We start from the raw sequence: 21,406 nt of genomic DNA, 5'->3' as shown, positions 1-21,406 counted from the left end.
AATTCCTTGCCTCAATTCATAGGATTTATAATCCAATTCGTACCAGAATTCCAATGGATTATGAAGATGTGACATTCTTTTTATAATCTATCACTGTATTCCTGAGCTTGCTCATGGGCACTGGGCCTGAGTCCCAAACACTCCAGGGAACACATATGCTCTGAAACACAGCAGAGATTATGTCCTCTCAAATTCTTACCTACAAACCTTCTCTGATCCTTCCTGGTTCAAACCCTTCTCTCTTGCCTTCTATTCTCCTCCTTGAGATCCTGCCTCCAACCTGAGTATCAGTTTCTGCTCATCCAGTGTCACTGCTGAAGAGGAGAATAGAGAGCTTTGGATCCTGAGGGTAAAGATGACCCGGGGGTTCAGTTTTCTTGGTGGATTAGCTCCTGGGAGCAATATATATGAATAATGAAAAGAACTCATCACTGAACCATGTTGATGGTATGCATTCTAGTACTATAGCTCCTGTTATACCTATTATTCTAAAAAAAAAATTGAATCACATTGCAGATGGTTCATTTTTGTTGCCTTAGACTGTACCTGCCATCAGGAATAGAGGTAGAGAAAGAAAAACTTATGTTTCTACCTTTCTATTTGTTTAATGAATTAATGAATCAGCCAAGAAACATAAAAATCTTTGTCATACAGAAATTTGTTTTGTGGACAAAACAGTTATGCGATTTAAGAACAGAATATTCAGGAGTTCCTGTTATGGCTTAGCAGTAATGAATCTAACTAGTATCCATGAGGATGTGGGTTCGATCCCTGGCCTTGCTCAGTTGGTTAAGGATCAGACCTTGCCATGAGCTGTGGTGTAGGTCGCAGATGCGGCTCAGATCCCGCCGTTGCTGTGGCTGTGGCTTCAGCTGACAGCTGTAGCTCCAATTCAACCCCTAGTCTGGGAACTTCCATATGCCACAGGGGCAGCCCTAAAAAGACAAAAAAAAAAAAAAAAAAAGACCAAAAAAAAAAAAAAAGGCAAACAACAAAACTTCTATTCTTCAAATAATTTGTATCTATTCTTTCCAAGACTATTCATATAAATATAATAAGCCATAATTTCAGTCTTACAATTTCATGTGAAATACTTGGATCTCTCACAGTATTGAGTTATCAAATTATAACATTAAGGGGAAGTTCTCACAATGCATATTTGTAATATACTCTGTAATTGTGATGAGTTGGTTTAAATTGTATTCCAGCTATGGAATAATAATCTTATGACTAGACACTTGGAAAGAATAGATACAAATTATTTGAAGAATAGAAGTTTTGTTGTTTGCCTTTTTTTTTTTTTTTTTTTAGGGCCGCACCAGCAGCATACGGAGGTTCCCAGGCTAGGGGTCAAATTGGAGCTGTTGCTGCCAGCCTACGCCAGAGCCACAGCAATGCCAGATCCGAACCGCATCTGCCACCTACACCACAGCTCACAGCAACACCAGATCCTTAACCCACTGAGCGAGGCCAGGGATTGAACCTGCAACCTCATGGTTCCTAGTCGGATTCGTTTCCGCTGCGCCATGATGGGAACTCCTAAAAAATAGAAGTTTTAAAAAGGACATTACATATCAGTCAACTGATACATATTAAGGAGTATCTTGTGTGTTTGAGATAGGGTATTAAACCCCATGATAATTTATATATAGAAGATATAGTTGCAGACTTTGTGGAATAACCCTTAAGGACCCTGATGTCTAGCGTTTATGTAATTTATCACCGTACAGATAGTAGCAAAGAAGGATTAAGAATCACATCAACTAAGAGAATGTTTTATTTAGGTACAGTTCCAAGACATTAGCAATCTATAGAGGTCACTTTAAAAGACTTGGATGAGAAGCTAGAAGAACAAAGTCAGAGATCAATAGAACTGGATGGAATGTGAATGATTCATCAATGGCACTAGTATGACTGGGGAAAAAATGCTTAAAAAAAAAGAAAAAAAAAAAGGAGAGTGAGCAGTAGGTTTAGAAAAGAGGAACCAGTGTGATTCAAAAATCTTCCATGAGAGAAGGCTACCTGTCACATCTGAAAAGGGTAACCTGTAGTAGAGCCTGGTGTATCAGCATCTCAAAGCGAAATTTCCATGGCTATGAAGATCATGCAATTAATTAGTTTCTTTCATACTGTTTCCATGATGTTGAAGACAGTTTATTTCTCTTTAGCATGTCCATATTATATGAACCATAGAGAGAAAACACAATTATGTAAAGGTGACCATTTAAAAAGCATTTTATAATTGCAGTTCCCATCATGGCTAAGCGGTAACAAACCCAACTAGCAACCATGAGGATGCAGGTTCAATCCCTGGCCTTGCTCAGTGAGTTAAGAATCCAGTGTTGCCCTGAGCTGTGGTTTAGGTCACAGACAGCTTGGATCTGGCATTGCTGTGGCTGTGGTGTAGACTGGTAGCTGCAACTCTGATTCGACCCCTAGTCTGGGAACTTCCATATGCTGCGAGTGCAGCCCTAAAAAAAAAAAAAAAAAAGAAAACACAAAAAAAGTATTTTACAATTAAATCTCTTTAGCATTTAATTTAGTGAGTTCAGTTTACTTGAGACAAAGATAAATAAGAATTTTCTGTTTTATCTTGTGTCGGTTTTCAAGGAATCTGCCTATTTCATCTAAGTTGTTGAATTTGTTGGCATAAAGTTTGTTTGGAATAGTCTCAATCTTTATCTGTAGGATATGAAGTAATAATCCTTTTGTTCTTGAAACTGGTGACTTAATGCTATTTCTTTATATCTTGGTCAGTCTAGTGTGGGGTCAATCAATTTGTTGACCTTTTCTAAGAATCAAATTTTAGCTTTATTCACTTTCTCTGTTTTTTTTTTTGTTTGTTGTCTATTTCATTAAGTTGTGCTGTCATATTCATTATTTTCTTTTTCTACTTTTGATTTGCTTTGCTCTTTTTTCTAAATTTGTGAAGTCATGGTTGAGGCATTACTTTGAGACAATTCTTTTGTAAAATAATATGTTACAATTTTCCTTGTAATTTTGACCTGTGGTTGTTATTACAGTTGAGGTACAAGTAAACCATAAGCAGCACTTTGGTGATTAAAGATTATTGATACCATAGGCTGCTTTGGCACAGATTTTTTTTTTTCCCTTCAACTTTCCTTCAACTTATCTCTTTTCCATAGATAAAAGAGATCTATGATACTCTTTTTTGTAATTGAGTTATAGTTGATTGACAGTGTTATGTTTGTTTTGGGTATATGGCTAAGAGATTCAATTTTATATGTATAAATATATGTATATATATCTTTATATTTTAGCAAAGTGATTCATTTTATATATATAAATATATATATCTTTATATTTTATCTGTAAAAATATATGTATATAAAATTGAATCACTTTGCTATACACCCACTCTGCTACTGAAATAGCAGAGGGAACTCTACTCAGTATTTTGTAATAACCTATAATAAAAAATAATATTAAAAAGAATATATATACACACATACATATATACATAGCATATATATAGTATGTATGTATATGCTTATACATATATACATAGTATATATAGTATGTATATGTATTCTTTTTAATATTATTTTATTATAGGTTATTACAAAATATTTTATTTTTGAATATACTAAAAATAATATTAAGAAGAATATATGTACATAATACAATGTGGTACATACAAAAATAATATTAAAAAGAATATATACACATATATACTTTATATTATTTTTAATATTATTTTTTATTATAAGTTATTACAAAACATTGAGTAGAGTTCCCTCTGCTATTCCAGTAGGTCCTTGTTGTTTATCTGCTTTATATAGAGCAGTTTATACCTGCTAATCCCATACTCCTAATTTATTCCTCCCCCCTTCCCCTTTAGTAACCATAAAGTTGTTTTCTATGTCTGTGAGTCTGTTTCTGTCTTGTAAATAAGTTCATTTGTATCATTCTTTAGAGTCCAAATATAAGTGATATCATACGGTATTTGTCTTTCTCTGTACAGAGTATGATAATCTCTAGGCCCATCCATCTTGCTGAAAAAGCATTATTTCATTCTTTTTTATAGCTGAGTAGCATTCTGTTGTATATATGTACTACCTCTTCTTTATCCATTCATCAGTCAGTGAACATTTAGGTTGTTTCCATGTCTTGGCTATTGTAAATAGTGCTGCAGTGAACACTGGGTGCATGTATCTTTTAGAATTAGAATTTTCTCCAGATATACGCTCAAGAGTCAGATTGTTGGATCATATGATAACTTTTTTTTAGTTTCTTAATGAATCTCTACACTGTTTTCCACAGTGGCTGCACTGGATTCCCACCAACAACATAGGAGGATTTCTTTTTCTCCACACTCTCTCCATCCTTTATAGTTTGTGGATTTTTTAATCATGGCCATTTTCTGACCATTGTAAGGTGATATCTCATTGTAGTTTTGATGGGCACAGATTTCTTATATTATATGGAAGGAAGGATGTAGGAGGTGTCTAGATCATGCTCAAGTATAGTATAGCCTATGTTAGTAATAATTTGATTTAGATTGTTGTTCCAATCCTTAAGCTTAGATGAATATGCAAGTTAAAATAAGTAGAAAACAATACAATTCAGTACCTGTACATTTTAAGTCAAAAGGGGAGTTCTCATTGTGGCACAGCAGAAATGAATCCGACTAGCATCCATGAGGATGTGGGTTCGATCCCTGGCCTTTCTCAGTGGCTTAAGGATCTGGCCTTGCTGTGAGCTGTGGTGTATGTCCCAAATGTGGCTTGGATCCTGCGTTGCTATGGCTGTGGTATAGGACTGCAGTTGTAGCTTGAATTCAGCCTCTAGCTGGGAAGTTCTATATGCTGTGAGTACAGCCCTAAAAAAGCAAAAAAATAAAAAAAGTCAAAGGAACTCTTTGGTTGGAAGATAAAATAAACCTTTGATTTCAGAACAAAAACTACTCTAGGTTCATAAACAGGAAGATTAGAAAAATGGGGAAAGTGAATAATACTGTTTCTTTAAAATGTATTCATTAGCTGCAACCGTCCTCACCTTGGTCTCTATTTAATGTCGTTACTCTCCAAATTGCTACTTTCCTCTTTTCCTTTTCTTGTCTTTCTTTATTCTTCATATTTAGAGAAAAAGGAAGTATGAGAAAATGATATAGTCTGACATCCAAACTCTCGCAATCTGGTCACAATATACCGTTTCAATTTTAATGTACCTCCTTAAAGTCTCTGTTCCTGCCCCTTCAACCTACCTCCTTCCCATTGACCCAGATATTGTTACCGCCTTCTCGCCTATCCTTTTTCCATTATGGAGGCCTTAGAGGTTCTTCCTTTTTCTTAATCACTTTCCTTTTTCAACTCTTTTACCACTTAGCTGTTACATCCATTATTAACTTTAAATAACATATTATGTCACATATACATTTAAATTATATTAAACAGCAGTTAGTTAACATACGTATTTTTCCATATTTTGCTCAAGATTTCTTTGCATTTTCAGTTGGGTTAGGGTTAGGGTTGAATGGTCAATAAATATTTCTTGAGGTTACAGATGATGGTGAGGGTGAGGAATTGTAGATCATCCTCGAGAGATTACGATTCTTGTATCACCGGTTTATTTTTATTTATTTTATAGGCACATTCAGAGAAGAGCAGAAATGCACATACCGAGCTCCAATACAAGGCTACATCTGCAAGCAGACTGACCAAGTGATCTTAATTCTTGACAGTGCTGATGCCACGTGGGCCATGCAGAAGTTGTATCCAGTTGTATCTGTGACTAGTGGATTTGTTGACACCTTTAGTAGCATAAATGCCAATACTCCCTGCTCCACTTCAGGGTCTGTATCTGCTTTCTATTCCATTTTACCCACCAGGGAGATCACCAAGGTCTGCTTTGTGGATCAGACTCCTCAAATCTTGCGTTTTTTTCTATTGGGGAACAAAAGTACCTCCAAGCTCCTCTTGGCTGTGTTCTACCATGAACTTCAGAGCCCCCATGTTTTCTTAGGGGAAAGACTCATTCCGCCTACTCTGGTTCAATCAGCTTCCTCACTGCTGAATGAGCCTATTGGCTCCAACTATTTCAGCATCATGGATAACCTCTTATATGTTGTCCTGCAAGGAGAGGAGCCTGTTGAAATACGCTCAGGTGTTGCCATTCATTTGGCCCTCACTGTGATGTTTTCAGTTCTAGAAAAAGGCTGGGAAGTCATGATCCTTGAAAGACTAACTGACTTCTTAAAGGTTTGCCAAGACCAGATCAGACTTATTCATGAGATACCTGGCGATGAATCAACCTTAAAGACCATTGCTGACAGTAAAACAAAGCGAAAACGCAATTGCCCAATTGTGACTTGTGTCAATCATGATAGAGCTGGTCAACGTAGACCTCTCATGATAGAGATGAGCTCATATCGAGTCTTATCGCCAACCACTATGGACACTGTCTCAAAAGTGATGGTCATTGAAATTGGTGATCCGCCAACAATGAGGAACACTGGACCAATTCCATCCTTATCAAGTAACAAATTACAGAGTCTGGCTCACCAGGTGATCACTGCTCACCAGATAGGAGTACTAGAGAATGCTCTAAATATCACTGTTGGGGCCCTACTGGTGACTCAGTCAAAGGGAATCATCAGCTCTGGGTAAGTTTCTAATTATAATAATATCTAAATGAAAGTTGATTTCTTGGGTGCACATGGAAAATGTCAGTCTACTTACAATGGATCACATAACCTGTCTGCTTCTTAAGGCAAGAATAAAAATGTCGTGTCATTTATAGACTTAAATTTTTAATTCTAAAATTTTTAAATTTAATCTATGGTGTTCAGGCTTATTCTATGTCCTAGGTTGTTGAAGATGTATTTTGGTACTTTAAAGTGAAAAGCAGGGAGGAAGAAATTTTTCTAAAGCAACATGTCTTCAATTTGTTTGTTCATTTATTGATTCATGTAATGAATTTAAGCAGTAGGTTAGATTCTGGAGTTGCTAGGGTGAAACAGATATGATCTTTGCCTTATGGGGTAAAACACTACCTGTCACAATTGCACAGAACTCTGAGCTAAAACTTGAGTACTCAAGGGGATGATAATAATTCTGCCTATAGTGACTGGGGCAGGAGCTTATATTTATGAAAGTTTTGGAGGGATTACCAGGTGTTTACTAAGCTAAAGTAGTCACCCTGATTGGGTTTTATTTAATCTAAGATTACAGAGCCCTGAAAGGATGTTAAATTTTGTGAGGCAAGGGCATAATTACTGCCAACTATATTTATGGCACGCACCCATGCAGGATCTGAAATATCCTTTTTGTTACGTTATTCTGACTCCACAAACTTGTGTTTTGAGGTTCTTCACCAGATCTATGTTCAGTAGACACTTCAGAAGTAAATTTACCTGAATATTTCCCTGAGTTTGTTGCTGAAATTTGGCCTCTGTCTACTGGTGTTGAGTAGGAACACAGAGACAGAGTTTTGGGTGAAGGAGGAAAATATAACTTTTATTGCTTTGCCAGGCAAAGGAGGTTACAGCAGGTTAATGCCTTAAAGACTGTGCTCTCCATTGGGAAGAACTGAGGGGAAATAATAAAAGGGAGAAAAACAGGTTTTCAGGTAGGAATCAGGAATAGGACAAAAATGCATTCTTTTTTCTTTGGGGGAATCTTAGTCATCAAAGCCGGAGTTAGGAGATCTTGGCATGATCATGACGGTGGTCTTCTGGGTTATTGCCCAGAATAAGAGTACTTGCAAAAAGGGCATATTGATCAAGACTAGAACAAACCAGGAAAGTTTCTGAAAAACATCATGTGCTAATAGTCTTTAATCCACAGGCAGTTGTGCTCAGGGTGTCTAATCTTTAGCTTACCGGTGATTGTGTTTAGGGTGCAGTTAAGCCAGGGAGAAGGACAAAGAAGGACTCTGAGCTGTTCAATTTTAAAGTATTCATTTCTAAAAGAAACATAAGGAATATAACTTTTCTCTTATGTATATAAGATGCCTACATCATTATGTGTATTCCTTGAGAGGGAACCAAGACCCTGCTCCAAGGCTGTACTGTTATTTCTTGACTGCTCCTCCCTTGTCTTTGCATCCCCTTCCTTCCCTGATCAGCAACTGTCTCAACCCGTCCCTAAAAACTCAGGAAAGGTCATGGAGGCTGAATGAGGCCCATTTCCTAAAAACAAGAAAAGGGGGACACAGAAAGGCTTTTGTGCTCAGGAGCCCTACAGGGCCCTGCTTGGTTATAAGCTTAGTAAATGAAGTACGTGAAGTACATGATAAGGGAAGGCAAGTATTAATTACTCTCAATTTTACAGTGTATTATCTAAGAGGTAAATTGTCCAGCCCAAGTTCAAAGACATCCGTCACAAGTTCAAGACTGTTAAAGTCCCAAGTTTCAATTTTTATCAGATGCAAAAGAACCAGAAATGATACTCCAGACTGAGAGGCAATATGAACTTGTTATAATGCTTAGGAAACATGGGTAAGCTAACCATGCCACACATGTGCATTGCTTGGTTATAGAGAACTCAAGATGGGCATACCGATATATTCCCTGCTAACTTGTCATTACTACTGAAAAAATAACCTCAAACCCATGCACATTTCAAGTTGATATAGTTGATACTGAGTCCCTAAAATAGGTAAAATTGATTTGATTCTGATTATTTCATTGATTATTTCATATTTGATTCATATTTCAAGGATTATTTCATTGAATAAAAATGAAATTAGTTTTATTCAATGAAATTTTAGAACATTCATATTCTTTTAGATTATTTGGTTGCTGCTTTTTCACTGTGTTTGTGATAGTGCTAATAAATAAGCAATTAATATTTAATGAGTATTAATTACTTCTATACAACCTTCTCCAATGGATGTGAGATTCACTATTAAAAAAAAAGCAAACCAAAAAGACATACTTTCACATTTTCAGGGATATTTGAGTAATACATTGATTGCCTTTTTATACACAGAACAACATATCCGAGTGAAAGTTTAGCTAGTGTTTTTGTATATTTTAACTATCCTTGGTTATCCTCTTCCTTACAGTACACTAGTGTGTGCGAAAGATATGAAAACTTAAGCAATTTTTCTTCTGGATTCTAGTTGATTTGAAGGGCTTTGGGAATTGTTAGCTTAGAATTAAAAATGACCCCTAGTTGCATAATTGCTCAGAATCTATTAAATTTCAGATATTATGACCAACCACTCAAACTTCACCATGTTATTGATATAATTATATTGTGCATGCTAACATAAAAATCAGGATTCTGAAGAAAAACAATGCTGATGTATCTTAGCTTATGTTTAAATATATTTTCCTTCCTTTAGCCCCATTTCATTTAGATCCCACTGAATTCTTATGGGAATTTTCTATGAATGGGTGACTAGATACTGAAAGGGCCAATCCATGGCTACTTTTATTTAGACTTTACAGTACTGAGTTTTCTTAACAGATCTTCCTTGCAAAATGATGGACTTTTATGGTATAGATTTTTAAAAAGCCTCTGTGAATATTTAGCTTTTTATTAGAAGAAAAGTCAGAGGGTAGAACAATGGAGGTGAAGCAGAGGCCAAGTTTATGTACACACACGTATGTATGGGAGATGTCATTCCATCATGAGCTTCAGAGAAAAGATCACCTGTATTCCCTACCGTCCCTTGTAGCCATCATGGTTGCACTTTTGGGTCATATATTTATGATTTCATAAGAAAATGCTAAACATCTATATTATAGCAGCAATTTTCTATTGGGATGTTATGTTCTCCATCTTTCTCAATCACTTTAGTATTTTTAAGAGAAGTTTCCTAGACATAAGGCCAAAAGCAAATCTTCCAAAGCTAAAGAAAGCCAGCTTCTAAAGTGTATCTGAATAAATCTCTGCAGAATGAAAAATGCCATGTCCTAAGGGATTTGATGAGAATTAGCAAGTTTTCCCATGGTCCTAAGAATTGCACAGTAAACAACCCTGAAGCCTTGTGCAGGCCCTAGGGCCAGCCCTGTTTCTTTCAACTTTGATCAGTGTCAACTGGGACTTCCTTTGAACTCACTGGAGAGCCATTGACAAGCTGATGAATTGACCTTGAGACCATTAGTCTGGGGACATAGGCCTTTCAGTGGAAACACCTAGGATGTCCTTGAGAGGTTCACTCTTGTTAATGTAAAGGGGTTGCCCGCATTTCAACGAATTGAGGTCATTTAGGACATTTACTTATCAGTGGGGAGTACTACCCGCTTTCCAAAAGCTACCAACTTCTGCTTTGATTGGCCTCTCCTGGTCTTGATCCTCCTCTAGAGGCATCTAGATTTAAGCATCCTCTGCTTGGCTAAGTCAGTTTCATTAACCCATTTTCCATCTTTCCAAACGGTGTTAACCTCTATTGTTGGATATTCGCTCCTCTCCTGTCTTCTTTATCCTTGTTGATTTACACCTTTTCATTCATTAAAAAAAAAAAAAAAATTTCAGTGTCACAGAGGGAACAGATATATAAACATATGTTCAACTTGCCCTTTTAAACTTGGGCTTCCCTGTGAGGGTCTTTATATTTCGCCTTATATCTGGCATCTTGGTAGGACACATTTTTATATCCCTTCCCTTCCTTTCAGTAGAAACTTGACTTTCGCTCTCTTGAATGTCTTTCCCTACCATCTCTTCTTCTCCCTCCCTTTCTCCTGCATCGTAAAAAAACAAAAAACAAAACAAAACAAAAAAACCCCTCTAAATAATATTCTTTTTCATGTAGTAAATAAAAATAAATTTGTATCTGGAGTTCCCGTTGTGGCTCAGTGGTTAAAGAATCCAACTAGGAACCATGAGGTTGTGGGTTCGATCCCTGCCCTGGCTCAGTGGGTTAAGGATCCGGCTTTGCCGTGAGCTGTGGTGTAGCTTGCAGACGCAGCTTGGATCCTGTGTTGCTATGGCTCTGGCGTAGGCCAGCGGTTACAGCTCCGATTCGACCCCTAGCCTGGGAACCTCCATATGCCGCAGGAGCGGCCCTAGAAAAGGCAAAAAGACAAAAAATAAATAAATAAATAAATTTGTATCTTTTATGGAAGGTTAGCTATTGAAATGCTAAAGCTATTTGTGGTTGGGAGAATCTCTAAAATGACCACCCAAAGGTATGCTGCCCTAATCCAAGGAACCTATGCATGTGATCAGTCAGACAGTGTTTATGAATATACTGTGCTATGTGGCACACTTGGCCTTAAGGTGGAGAAAATACCCAGGATTATCAAGGTGAGGCCAATAAAACACAGAATCCCTTGAAAGAGGAGAGTTTTCTCCTGCTGTGGCAGAAAAGGAAGGCAGAGAGATTCAGTATGAGAAGGAATTGAAGTGCCACTGCTTTTAGGATGGACGGGACCACGTGAGAAAAATCTCCGATGGAGTTTTATGAGTAGAGAGTAGACCTTGTCTGATAGTCAGCAAGGAAACAAGGGACCTCCATTCCATAGCCACAAGAAAGTGAATTCTTGTGTGTGTGTGTGTGTGTGTGTGTGTGTGTGTGTGTGTGTGTGTGTGTGTATTTTTAGGGCCACACCTATGGCATATGGAGGTTCCCAGGCTAGGACTTGAATTGGAGCTATAGCTGCTGGCCTACACCACAACCACAGCCACAGCCAGGTGGGATCCAAGCCAAGTCTGCGACCTACACCACAGCTCACAGCAACGCCGGATCCTTAACCCACTGAGCCAGGCCAGGGATCGAACCTGTATCCTTGTGGATGCTAGTCAGATTCGTTTACCCTGAGCCATGATGGGAATTCCCAGGAAATGACTTCTATCCACAATCTGAATGAGTTAGGAGGTGGATTCTTCCTGAGAGCCTCCAGTTAAACAGTGAACCCAGCCAAGCCTGTCTGAACTCTTGGCCCACAACCTGAAGATAATAGATTTGTGATATTTTAAGTCATTAAACTTATGGTGTTTTGTTATGCAGCCGTAGAAAATAAATATGCTATCTCATATAAAACTCTTTGTTTATGACTTTGCCGTGAACCTTGGGCCCTAAAAATATCTAAAGAGAAGATGAGCATGGCTCTGTGGGGGCATGTATCTGTGTGTTTTCATATCTATTACATTGCTGGCTTTTTAAGTTGTCTCATTCTGTATAAGGAGCATTTTATCAAGCTGATTTGGAATAAAGAAGAAAACACGGGAGAGACAATTGGTGAGACCAGTGTATTGGTAACACTCAGGCTCATTTAGCATCTTTTGTTGTGGAAGCCCTTCTTGCCCCCTGGGCACCTGCTTCCTAGGAAACAGCAGTTTGGAGGACACAAGGGCAGAATCTTTCTGTCAACAGTAGGGGATGTTCTTCCCCACACTGGCAGGATGTCCAGCCTGGAAGGGATTCACTCCTGTCCAGCCAGCCTGTCTCCTCTCTCCCTCCTGGCAAAATTGTATCTTTGCCATGAAAGAGTGTTTCTGCGCCATTTCTTCTTTTCACTATGATACAAATTCACTGCTTTGTTGAGTTAGGTGACTAAATTGTCAAAATGACATTTTATACATGTAGCATTGTGGGAAAATGAGAGGTTCTGCATAAGTAAACTTTCCATTTAATTAAAAATTATTTCTTTTATTACCATATTTTTAAAAGACTTCTTCTCATAAACTATATATATAGGGCCACACCTATGGCATATTATATATTATATATATAATCCAGCCTTATTAAATGGAAAATAATGTAGGCCTTTCACATTTTTATTGATGATTCATGGTCATCATTAAAGCGATCATTTATTTCATAGCCCTGTTTCTGCAGTGATGCCCTTAGGGACCACTGTTCTTGTATTAAATGGCCCCAGACCACTAAATCTTTGATTCTACTTCTGCCATTTATATTTTTTTGCCTGCTCTCTTCCATACAAACAGGAGGTTAATTCTAATCCATTATTGATGTTGATTTATCTGCACCCAGTAATTTTCCACTCACATGCATATATAGTTATAATTTCAAAAATTGAACTGCCCTACCTTGCCATCAAGTAATTTAAGATTTACGTGTATAGATGTTAAAGTTGTAGGTAAATATAATACAAGCTCATGAAAACTTATATGTGAATTTTTTTATATACCAAACATTAACTGAACTGCTATTATGTCCAAAAAAAGTTATATGGCTCATATGAAAATCTAGAGATTTTAAAACTAATAAATCAGGAAAACAAACATTTATACCACTATTTAATAAGAATATGTTATATTCAGTCTCATTATTCTAGGTCTATTTCAAGGAAATCGTTAATTCAATATAAACCAGTTAATCTAGTTTTTTATGAAATTAGTATAGTTTTATCTTTATAATATTCATTAGCTGGTCAAGGCTTCAGCTTACCATTATATTCCCAAGAGTACCTAAGCACTGTCATGCATAATAAACAGTCGCTAATTATGTGTTGCAAATAGTGAAATGTAACTTGTCTGACTTCTCTGCTATTCTTTCTTTTTTGGCCACCCTACAGCATATGGAGTTCCTGGGCGAGGGATGAGATCCAAGCCACAGTTGGATCCTTAACTCATGTGCAGGGCCAGGAGTCGAACCTGCGTCCCATTGCTCCGAAGATGCCACCAATCCTGTTGAGTGACAGCAGGAACTCCTTCTCTGCTATTCTAACACCCCCATGTAACCAATATTTTGTAACAAATTTCTTCCATCAAAAAGATCTTGAGTCATTTCTGTTTTCCTGGTTAGCGTATAATGCTATGGAACCCCATTATGAACAGGAAATTTTGAATGTTTGTGTATGAACTTTAAAAAAATGCATTCAGAATTTCCATTAGCCCGTATAAGATACTCATGCTAGATGCATTATAAAATACTATGTTACATTAATCCCAAACAAACACACTAATACTGTATATATAAGATATAAAATCAACAGGGACTTGCTGTATAGCAGAGGGACCACTACTCAATATTTTGTAATACACTGTAAAGGAATAAAATCTGAAAAAAATATATATGTATAGCTGAATCACTTTGCTGTACACCTAAAACTAACAAAACATTGTAAATCAAACTTCAATTTAAAAAACTATGCTAAAAGAAAAGAGAAGTCATTGGATTGTTTTTAGATGGGTCTGAAATGATTTATTACATATAGCAAGACTGTTAAAATTATTTAAAGTGGTTTTCCAACTAAAATACTTAGGTTTTGACCCCTGAATTGACCTTGTTGGAAGATGTGCCATGTTTATTTTGTGTCTTTATATGTAACCTATGCCTAGGGTCACTCAAATCTCACTTTGAAATAAATAATTCCAAAGAACTATAAGAGTTTAATAAGTATTAGAGCACAGTGGTAAGTGCATCAGTTTAGGAGTATACCAGAACTTAAAGCTGGCCAGTCCAAGATGGGTGGAGGTTTTCCAGAGGCATTTAATGATGTAAGAACAGAAGAGTGCATAGTGGGTACTGATTGGTCATAGTGTTACTATAGTAACATGTATTGGATGCCCACTATGTGCCAAGTTTGGAATCACTATGCTTAGCGCCTGAAAGAAGCTGTCAGATCATAAGACATTTTTTTCCCTCTTAGGAGTTGATGTCAGCTAAGGGCATCTGGCTAGGTTTAACAGGGAGCATAAGAACTCTGAAAATAAAAATAAAATGATAAATGTCAACTCTGAAAGATAGTCAAGGAACATCATTTTTATCTTACAGGCTATATGGAAGAACATTCCTGAGGGACAGAGGTTATGGTGTATTTATTTGGGCATATCTCATAATGCCTAGAACAATGTCTGTCTATAGTGGAAGAATTAATATAGGTTAGTTAAAGAGAATTGATGGCCTGGAGTTCCCATTGTGGCTCAGCAGTAATGAACCAGACTAGTATCCACGAGGATGGGGATTCGATCCCTGGCCTTGCTCAGTGGGTTGGAGATCCAGTGTTGCTGTGAGCTGTGGTGTAGATCACAGCTACAGCTCAGATCTGCCTTGCTGTGGCTGTGATGTAGGCCAGCAGCTGCAGCTCCTATTCGACCCCTAGCCTGGGAACTTCCATATGCCCTAAACAGACGTGGCCCTAAAAAGCAAAAAAAAAAAAAAAGAGAGAGAGAGAGAATTGATGGGAGAACTTGCTATCTTCTTTTAGGGTACATCTCGCAAACTCCTTTGGAATTCAAGTACCCTCATGGAACCTACTATAGATTCTGCCCTATCTAGCCCATTTAAAATAAGAATGATGAAAAATGCTCAGGACACCCTAAAGCATTTCATCAAAACATGGGGCCCTTTTATGGGAACCTAACTTAATAACTGAGGAAGCAAAGGTTGAAGAGAAAGTGAGAAAGTATCTGGAATCCTCTCACCCTCCCCTCAACGCCCAGAGCCAGCTTTCACCAATAGGATTTATTTGTTTATTTCTTTGCTTGGTTTGCCATGCAAACGGAATTAATCTCCTCCTCCATAGGGTAAGCCCCTCAGATCTGACAGATTAAATACCAAGAGTTGGAGTGAATAGTAAACTGAGAAATTTCAGTATTTTCTTGATCTTTCTTTTTCAGCTTACACATAAGCATTGAAGGGAAGGGAAAAAAAAATTCTTCCACATACCTGGCTGGGTACTAGAAGCTGTTAAATAGCGGATAAAACTGGGAGGGTTGGAGGGAACTTTCCTCCCCCATTTTTTAAAGTTTGGCTGTAGGTCCTTCTGCCTGCAGGCTACAGTCGCATTAGTGGTTGGAAATTGGATAAGGACAGCACAATGACAAATCCAGGTTGCTTGCAATAAGTTGCTAATCCCTTTGCTTTAATATCGGAGCAGCGTATAATGATGTTTGGACATCACTCCAGTTTACTGACGACCCCACTGGGGCCAGCAATAGAACCTTACAACTGTCTAACAAGGTGTCAGGTGACTCCCGTCGTCACAGCAACGGACACTGGAATCTAATCTTCCCTCCATCCCTTCTAGCACCCAATAACGCCTAGATTATATAAGTGGCCCATCATTGCTTGGTAACTTGAATCAATTAACGTTAATTCGCACAATGCTATGATGTATTGTGATCACTTTCATTTCAGGGAAGGGGGAGAAATTGCTATAAGTCACCTAAAATGAGGTTGTCTGTGGTGCCGAGGTATTAATTGGGTGTCCATATTAAATGCAAAAGGAGCCCCATCGTGAAAGGAAAGTGGATGAGTGACTCTCTTGGCTGCTATTGACCTATCAGAAGAAGACAGTGCCCTTTTCCTTTGCTTTTATCTATTACAGTTTTCCCTATTGCGTGTCAAGTTGATGTATTATAAAAAATTCATTTGGTGACCTTTCACCCCCTTAGCAGATTAAACAATTTCACTTCGATGGCATCATTAACAGGACCCTGCATTTAATGATGATTTCTCTAAAAGGCCACGGAGATTCGATTTTAAGCTAACAGATTTATTGCACTATTATAACATATCGTAAAAAACTGTACCACCTACGGTCAGGTTTTAGGATAGAAACTGCTTAAGAGTTTATGTGGAGCTTAAAGTGGTATTACCTTGGGATATGCTGTAGCAGCAAGTCTCTGACCCCCAGTGAGATGCTGTTTACATTTAATAAGAGATGTTTGCTCACAATAAACTTTAAAGTGTGTCAGTGACAGGCCTTTTAGCAAGTGTTCAGGCAGTTGGTTGCCGTCCCTTCGTCTCTAGACATCAGTGTACTTATGTCAGGATCTTTGATGGAGTCTTTCCGTTTCTTTAACCCACGCATTCAGCCTGCATCTAGTCCTGCATCACAAAGCACTTAAGAAATAGGCTATGGGAGGAATAGGATCTGTAGCAATGTCAGAATTTTCCAATAACCTGGGAGCTATAGAAGGATAGAATTAATAGCATGGATTTTTTAAATCTGATTTAAATTTTTCCTTTTAAAAAAAAGTAGATTTACCCAGGCTAAGCAAAGTAGTAATGATGATCAGGCCAGGGTAGGTTGAATTTCCAGTGAGGGATTCCAGCAGAGGTCAGGGCTTTTGCTGGTAGATGACCAAAGGGGCTTTGTAGGACCACACATGCCTGCTCCACCCCCATTTCCCAGGATTCTCAGGGGAGAGGGAAATTGCTTCTTACAGAAACATCACAGTATGTGATCCTTTGTATTTATTCTTCCACTGTCTCCTCTTTTTAGGACTAATTGTCACCTTTACTTCACATACATTCTCTATGTAAAATATATATTTTATCCTTTTTCCCTCACATAAGAAAAAAAAAAGATTAGGGAATCAAGTAATTGACTCACCAGCATTTAATCAAGGGCAGAGTAGGCTACTTTTTTTTTTTTTTTTAAATCAAAGCCTTGTTAGACTTGACCTAGGTCTAACAATATTATTAAGGTTAATATATTACTCTATATTAGGGTAATATACATGATGTATGGTGTCTATATATCTCCCTTTAATTGCTAAAACTCTACTGCATGCCTCTGATGTGTAATAAACCACAGGCTTAATGGGACAATAGGTATGTAATCCATAATGTTCTTTAGATAAAGCTACCTTGATCTTCAAAAAATACCAAAGCTCTGGGGAAAAAGTGTTTTGAGGTATCATGAATTACACACTATTTAATTTCATTTTGTATTTATTCCATTTTATTGCTAAGTTACATCAGCCATTAATGTGCTCCAAAGAGGTGAAAACAATATAGCTCTAGACCCTGGTCGTACGCTTACTGTTTGTAAGATCTTTGGCAAGTTGGTTAAGCTTTTTGGGGCTTCAGTTTTTTCATGTGTAACAGTGCTATTTTAAAGATACGATGAGTATACATGGAAAGCATAGAATAGTACCTGGTACAAGGTTAGTGCGCAGCATATATTAGTCATAAATATTATTCTCCCTAAGGGCTTCATTCAATTGAAATACATTAATCAATTAATTCCACAGTTGTGGAATTTATTTAGTGCAAGCATCCTGTGGAGACTAGGAAAACAAAAGGGTTGTTGTGAGATTAAATGAGCTATTCCATGTGAAACAGTGGTGCGGGAGTTTGCTCCCAGGCATCTCTTCTCAATTCTTCTCGGTGATGTCATCTGGGTACCACAGAATCAGCCATGGTGAACGTATTTACACCGTGGAAATTGGAAAACATGAAATCCAGTCCTTTTGGGAGAGAGCTGGTTTACTAGCCTACTTAGAACAATTCTCCACCTTCTAAGTATTTTAGTCTGCTGTGTTGTCTCACGGAAGTTTTTTGGGAATTGATACTAATAAATTGTGATAAAAATCGAAGCACATAATATATGCTTCTCCCACCTCCCCACACATAGTCCATCCTTTCGTATGGCTAAGCAAACATATAAAATAAATACATAATTTTCTTTGGTTGTAAGGACCTGTTGGCTATACAGGGTGTTATTTGGTTTCCAGAAACAAAGGCAAATGCAGATCTTTCCACTAGTCATAATATATTATGGAAAAATAGCTACTGCAGTGATATGATATCTGTAATCTTATACATGTATTCTCTCTCTCTCTTTTTTTTAACATGTGCCAGAAATACAAGCAGTTTCGAAACTGGAAACTTGATATATATTCGGCCCTCTGCTCTTAAAGTCCTAGTCCAGCCTTCAGATGGAGAAGTGGGAAGAGAACTTACCGTCCAACCCCAGCTCGTTTTTCTGGATAAGCAGGTCCCTTGTGCACAAGTAACAATTTTGACTTGGAGCTGGGTAGTGTGTTGTATTCTGTGCATGTTCCAGATTCCACCACCATCATCCCGATACATGTGTCCAGGGTGCCAGCCCACGCTGTGACATTTGCCACACTTGGAACATCAAAGCACTTTCATCATCTTCCTTCTGTTTCACAGCCTACTTTCCTTCCACTTGCTTTGAACGTCCAGAATTTGATCGTGTAGAAATGCAATTCTGATCCTTTTTTCCTCCCCCAGCAAATTCTTAAAGCAGGTCTCTTTTATCTTCTCAAAATCTAGCCTTCTCAAAGTGCTATATCTCTATCTGAAGAAGTAATTTCATATGCTAATGAAGGCATTTATGCCATCACATCTGCCTTATAGTTTTATGTTATTTGAAATGATTTCTCTTGTATGTGGTTAAGTACATCAACAACGAGAGGCTTCTGTGCTTAATTCTGATTTCCGTGTCCACGCCTTCTGATTTTGTTTTATCTTTTCTCTATGTATTGATGTCATGAGAGGAAAAAGTGAAATATGATAGTTAAATCAGCGTTTCCCTCTTTATTTTTAAAATGCCTCCCCTAATGTGCTTGCAGAGGGCCAAAGGCCACGGGACTGAGGGCCACCCTTCTGCTCTAGCCTGACACGTGCTTTGTCCTCTTCTTATCCTTCTTACCCTTCTGTACCTGATGCTGGTCTCCTTTTCTGTAAAATTTGTACTCCTTTCTCTTCTTCATTGCCCTGCCCCAACTTTTCCTGCAGTAACCTTCCTGCACTTCTCTCAGTAAACATTTTGATGTATTCTTTACGTTCTTTGTTTTTTTTTTGTTTGTTTGTTTGTTTGTTTTTTGTCTTCTTGTGCTTCCTAGGGCCACACTCATGGCATATGGAGGTTCCCAGGCTAGGGGTCCAGTCGGAATTGTAGCCGCCTGCCTACACCACAGCCACAGCAACACCAGATCCAAGCCACATCTGCTACCTACATCACAGCTCATGGCAACGTCAGATCCTTAACCCACTGAGCAAGGCCAGGGATCGAACCCGCGTCCTCATGGACCCTCTAGTCAGTTTGTTACCTGCTGAGCCATGAAGGGAACTCGTTGATATATTCTTAATGTGAGAAAGAAAATATTTATTTGGGTTTTTTTCCCTTGCTTGTTTCTAATGAATGTATGCTTTATAAAAGATTCTGTCTGGGGTTCCTGTTGTGGTACAGTGTGTTATAAACCCGACTGGGATCCATGAGGATGTGGGTTTTATCACTCAGTGGGTTAAGGATCTGGTGTTGCTGTGAGCTGTGGTGTAGGCTGGCAGCTGCAGCTCCAATTCAACCCCTTGCCTGGAAACTTCTATATGCCATAGGTGCAGTCCTAAAAAGAGAAAAAAAAGTTCTGTCTGAATAATCCTCTTCTCTTTCAGATTACTTTACAAAATTCTCCTCTGAGTCCAAATTTTCCTTTTTTTTTTTTTTTTTTTTTTTTTTTCTGATTTCAGAATCGGACAGTAGAGTCCCTGGGGCCTCCATCAGAGCCTTGGGCCATTTCTGTTTCCCTGGAAGGGACATCTGATTCTGTGCTGAGAGGTAGGTACCTGTGATATCAGAGACCAGTTGTAATTGCATCTGTGAGGAAAGGTTTGCAACCATTGGGAATTCATCACAAGGTTGGTGATATTCAGCATCTTCTATAATTTGGAAGAAATCTCCTTCACTTCCTTTCAGTCTGCAATGCTGGCGTCTGCAAAAAGGAACAATAGATTGGCAGGAAATGCTTAAGGAACCATCTGCACCTCCCCCTCCCCTGGGATAGTGAAAGAGCATTTCTGTTACACTTGTATCATCAATGGGGTGTAAGGAAAAAGGCATGGCAGCTCCTGACAGATGGCTCTCTGGTGCAATATCAAGTCAAAGGTACAATGTAGTTTCCATGGGGAAACAGGAACCCTGGTTCTCAGTGTTAAGAAAAATGAATGTGATGGTGAATGCACAGCACCTGGCCCAGAGCAGGCCCTGAGAACTCATTTTCTCCTCTCCACCTTTCTTTGTCCTCTGTCACCCTCCTGTTGAGTTCCAGTGCCACGGCTATCTTTGTTTCCCTTCCTTGGAGCTGGTGCATGTGACAATTAAAAAAACAAAAACAAAAACAAAAAAACATCATTCTACTCTTTTTTTTGGTGAGTTTGGCTATTTCTTTACTTATATATGTTTTGGCTGCATCTGCAGCATACAGAAGTTCTGGGGCCACAGATTGAACCCTCATCACGCCAGTGACCTGAGCCACTGCAATACAATGTGGATCTTAACCTGCTAAGCCACCAAGGAACTTCTGAGTTTGACTATTATAGATACTTCATATACATGACATCATACTACCTTTGTCCTCTTGTGACTGGCTGGTTTCACCTAGCGTAATGTCCTCAAGATTTATCCAGGCTGTCAGGTATTTCAGAAGTTCCTTTTTATAAGGCTGAAAAGTATTCCATTGTGTGTATATCTATCTTTCTATATCTCTCTCTTTCTCTATATTCCATTGTGTGTATATCTATCTTTCTATCTCTCTCTCTTTCTCTCTCTATCTATTCCACATTTTCTCTATAGCTCATCTGTTGATGGGCCTTTAGATTGTTTCCATATCTTAGCTAGTATAAATAGCTCTGCAACAAATATGGGGATGAAGATATATCTTTGAAATCCTGATTTCAATTACTTGGTATAAAGAAGTGTGCTTGCTGGATCATGTAGTATTTCTAGTTTTAATTTTATGAGGACGCTCCATACTGTTTTCCCTAGAGG

General features: G+C 38.1%; 1 protein-coding gene across 10 annotated transcripts in view; it reads left to right on the top strand.

Moving 5' to 3' along the window:
• PKHD1 (PKHD1, fibrocystin/polyductin) overlaps nt 1–21,406 on the top strand; it is a 477,788-nt gene that overhangs the window by 422,361 nt on the left and 34,021 nt on the right. For 8 of the 10 annotated variants that reach the window (XR_002345756.1, XM_021098821.1, XM_021098820.1 and 5 more), the window contains 3 exons: nt 5,611–6,625; nt 18,475–18,625; nt 20,110–20,197. Coding sequence is in view for 9 of the 10 variants with exons in the window: in XM_021098821.1 (XP_020954480.1) it covers nt 5,611–6,625; nt 18,475–18,625; nt 20,110–20,197 (1,254 nt within the window). In the remaining variant the exon portion in view is untranslated. The remainder of the gene's footprint in view (nt 1–5,610; nt 6,626–18,474; nt 18,626–20,109; nt 20,198–21,406) is intronic. The other 2 variants (XM_021098817.1, XM_021098823.1) reach the window with 1 other exon arrangement.

The sequence above is a fragment of the Sus scrofa genome, chromosome 7 (assembly GCF_000003025.6).
Source record: "Sus scrofa isolate TJ Tabasco breed Duroc chromosome 7, Sscrofa11.1, whole genome shotgun sequence".
In the NCBI taxonomy this organism is placed as follows: domain Eukaryota; kingdom Metazoa; phylum Chordata; class Mammalia; order Artiodactyla; family Suidae; genus Sus; species Sus scrofa.
Note: the sequence above shows the minus strand (reverse complement) of the source record. Positions and strands in the feature narration are given on the sequence as shown.